This window comes from Anarrhichthys ocellatus, unplaced genomic scaffold (assembly GCF_004355925.1).
Source record: "Anarrhichthys ocellatus isolate YVR2014 unplaced genomic scaffold, GSC_Weel_1.0 scaffold5699, whole genome shotgun sequence".
In the NCBI taxonomy this organism is placed as follows: domain Eukaryota; kingdom Metazoa; phylum Chordata; class Actinopteri; order Perciformes; family Anarhichadidae; genus Anarrhichthys; species Anarrhichthys ocellatus.
In genome coordinates, this window is record NW_022285673.1 from 1 (window position 1) to 3,328 (window position 3,328).

General features: G+C 45.2%; 1 protein-coding gene across 1 annotated transcript; it reads right to left on the reverse strand.

The window, feature by feature from the left end:
- Positions 1-193: 193 nt before the first annotated feature.
- Positions 194-2,917, reverse strand: LOC116379983 (coiled-coil and C2 domain-containing protein 2A-like; the record flags this gene model as incomplete). The annotated part of the gene is made up of 9 exons (XM_031841937.1): positions 194-586; positions 721-898; positions 975-1,033; positions 1,110-1,232; positions 1,357-1,491; positions 2,202-2,315; positions 2,405-2,494; positions 2,587-2,790; positions 2,903-2,917. Coding segments are annotated over 9 exons (1,104 nt in total), but the record flags the coding sequence as incomplete, so codon positions are not given.
- Between the last annotated feature and the right edge of the window lie 411 nt (positions 2,918-3,328).

The following is a 3,328-nucleotide window of genomic DNA, read 5'->3' on the forward strand; positions in this document are numbered from 1 at the left end:
ATATATACATATATATACATATACATATATATACATATATATATATATATATATATATACATATATATGTGTATTTATGTATATATATATATATAGATGGATAGATAGATAGAGAGAGAGAGAGAGAGATAGCTGAGAGACGAAACACTTTTTACATCATTTATCATCATTTCATTCAGTCATGTGAGGCTGTTCATTCCTGATTGTCGGGTTTGATGAGTTTTATCATTTAAGAGAAACAATAATCATATTCTGGGTTATTTAATATCGACGTCACAATCTCAATATATTTCAAAACCTACAGACGTTTTGAAATATACACAATAGTGTGGCAATGGTGTGTAAAGTCATTTTAAATAAAGCTCATTTATATAAAAACAGTCAGTGAAGTGCAGCGATCTCATGAGCGCACGAGCGAGGCCAGGTACACCCACACGGACAGGACGTTATTAGGGTACGGGTGCACGTACACGGCCAGGGCGAACTCCACATTCGCTGCGTGAACGTTGTGCACTCCAGTGCTGTACACCGCCTCCACGATGGGCTGGATCTCAGAGAACGGCAGATGCAGGGGGAACCCTGAAATCTAAAACAAATAATAAATATCCTGTTAGTTATTTATGAGAGGAGTTTATTAAATGTGTCATTAATGAGCGGAGAATATTCTATCATTGAAATGTTAGACTGATGACATCATTCAGTGACTCGTTCCAGACTTGCCCTGTTGTCCCCCAGCATGCTTTGCAGCTCGTGGCGCTGCCCCTCGGCCACGTCCCGCCCCCCGCTCTGCTCCAGTTTGGGCAGGAACTGTTTCAGGGTGGTGGTGCAGTAGCGGTTCCAGCGGGTCGGGTGACGAGGGCGCCACTCCATGATCTTCTCCTTCAGGATCTTCTCAATTCTACGGAGAGTGGGACAGTAAATGTTTGTGTGTCTGTGTGTGAGACTGTAGCTCAACAAAGCGGTGGGTGACTCGCCTGTCCTGAAGCTCTGCTGCAGCGGCTTTGTCCGTGCGCCGATACACCAGCTCCTCTGGCTGAAGAGAATTAGTGAGAATTAAAAACATACCAGCGAACAAACATCCAGATTATATATAAATGCTGGAGACTCACCTGTACACTGGACAGGCCGGGGTGAGAGAAGGATCGGGAGAAAAACGGCTTCCACAAACTGGCTTTCGTGGTGTCGAAACTCATCGACATCGGTGACGTATATTCTTGAACGTTGAACCACACCTGAATAAAAAGTTACTCAAATAATCTGCTGCAATCTAAAGGAAGTGATGCTTAAAAAGTGAGGAATTAAAATGCCACATGAGCTGGTGATTCGAGGTCATATAGTTGATGTAGCTTTACTCACATTGTCGGCGTTGACCAGGCAGCCGACTATTTGCAGAGGGCAGAATGTGTCGTGCTGTCCGTAGTACTGACCGCTGCTGGGATTCCAGATCAGGTAGCGGTTCTGCTCGAGGGTCAGGACGTATGCTGTGGGTCCCTAAAAAATAAAGACATCAAAAGTATGAGTGCTGCTGCAGAACGACTCAAAATCTCTGCATTATGTTTTATATAAATGACTTTTCAGCTCCTTAAATGCACAGTATTTCATTATCTGTGTCTCAATTTAAAACAATAAACAAAAGACGGAGTTTGTTGACGTGGTGAAGCAGCGTGGGATCATGGGAGTTGTTGTCTTCATCCTTCAGTGTTCATGGTTCAGTAGGTTTTTACCACAGAGGTCTCCACCTCTCCAAAACAAAACTCTGAATGAAGCAGCTCCACGTTAACAATCAGTGTTTCTCCAGCACTGTTGTTGGATGCAGGACGTCCTGGAAGGACTGAGAGACGAGCTGATGCTAAAGTTAGCTCGTCTTGTTTCTCTGATAGTTTAAGATCCAGACGTCTGCTGACCAAAATCCTGTATCTGCTTAAAAACCACAAAGATCTAAAGTGTATCAAAAAAGTGTCTTAAAACTGGATAAAAAGTCAGTTTATGAAAGCTTCTGGCAGACGAAAGAGGACCAAATGAAACATACCGTTACCTCGGTTAAATTACAGATTTTTCTGGTTTGAGATTTGTTAGAAACAATTGGGAGAATGAAAGTAAACAACTCAACAACAATACATGAAAAACAACACATTTTAAATCTGCGCTCCATGTCGGTGCATGCTGTTTATAATGATCGTCACACACACACACACACACACCTCTGGTATAGCTGTGCCAATAATCAGCCAGGCTTTCTTGCCCATAGACAGGAAGTAGTTGCACAAGAGCACGGCGTGTTCTTCTTCGTCTCCCGCCAGGAGGGTGAGGAATTGCTGAAAAAAAACAAGAAGACGAGTCCCTGTAAGATTGTCTCTTCCCTCCTCTTCCAATCTTCCAAACAGCTCTGAGAGGGTTCACTCACATCACAGGTGCTCCACAGGTCACAGGCCCCGGAGAACGAGACTCTGTCCGGCAGAGAGGGGACGAGCGAGACAAACCTGGCAACCAGGGCCTGTGTGAGGAAAAGAGACAGTAAATCTGATCCAGAAAGACGTATAACCAGTCACTACATCTCTACATTCACTTCAATATCGAGCGACTGACCGCGGCTTCCTGCGAGTTGTCGGGGAATGCGTCCAGCAACTCCTGCGGGGGGTTGAGAGGTCGGATGTACCGCGTGACGAACACCGTCTTCCCGTTGAGGTCGATGACGGTGGTGATGCACGGTCGGTCCGGGTGGCCCCCTGCCGCCTCCCGCTCAAACCTCTCTGAGGCCTGCAGCAAACGCTCATCCTCCTGGCTGTCAAACTGCACAAAGAGGTCAAAGGTTACGGCAGAGGAAATTCAGCTCAGCACTATGGAGATGAATTCATACGCTAAAAGAATGATGGCAGGCATGGAGGGATTGTTTGAGTGTTACCTGTAATTCCTTAATCTAGCGTTATGTAGCAGAGCAAAGCAAAGACGCAGCACAAAAGGAGGACAAACATAAGAGCAAATTAATACACTGATGCATAACCAGCTACTTATAAGAGCCTGTGAACACATCCCATAACCAATTTGACACAGATGCATGTACGTGTTGTGGTGCATGTGGTAGCTCCCATGAATTTCAACACATTGTTTGGTCTTTTTTTTTTTTTTTTCGTGTTTGTTCCTGGAGCGCTAATGGACTATGACAGAACACACATCTTCACAGAGACCTGGATCCATCGTGGTCCAGGATCAAGCTGCACTAGACGGGTGGACAGCAGGACAGAGATCAGGACTCTGTTTACACCATGAGGACTCTGGTGGATCAGAGGAGGAGGACTCTGTGTTTACACCATGAGGACTCTGGTGGACC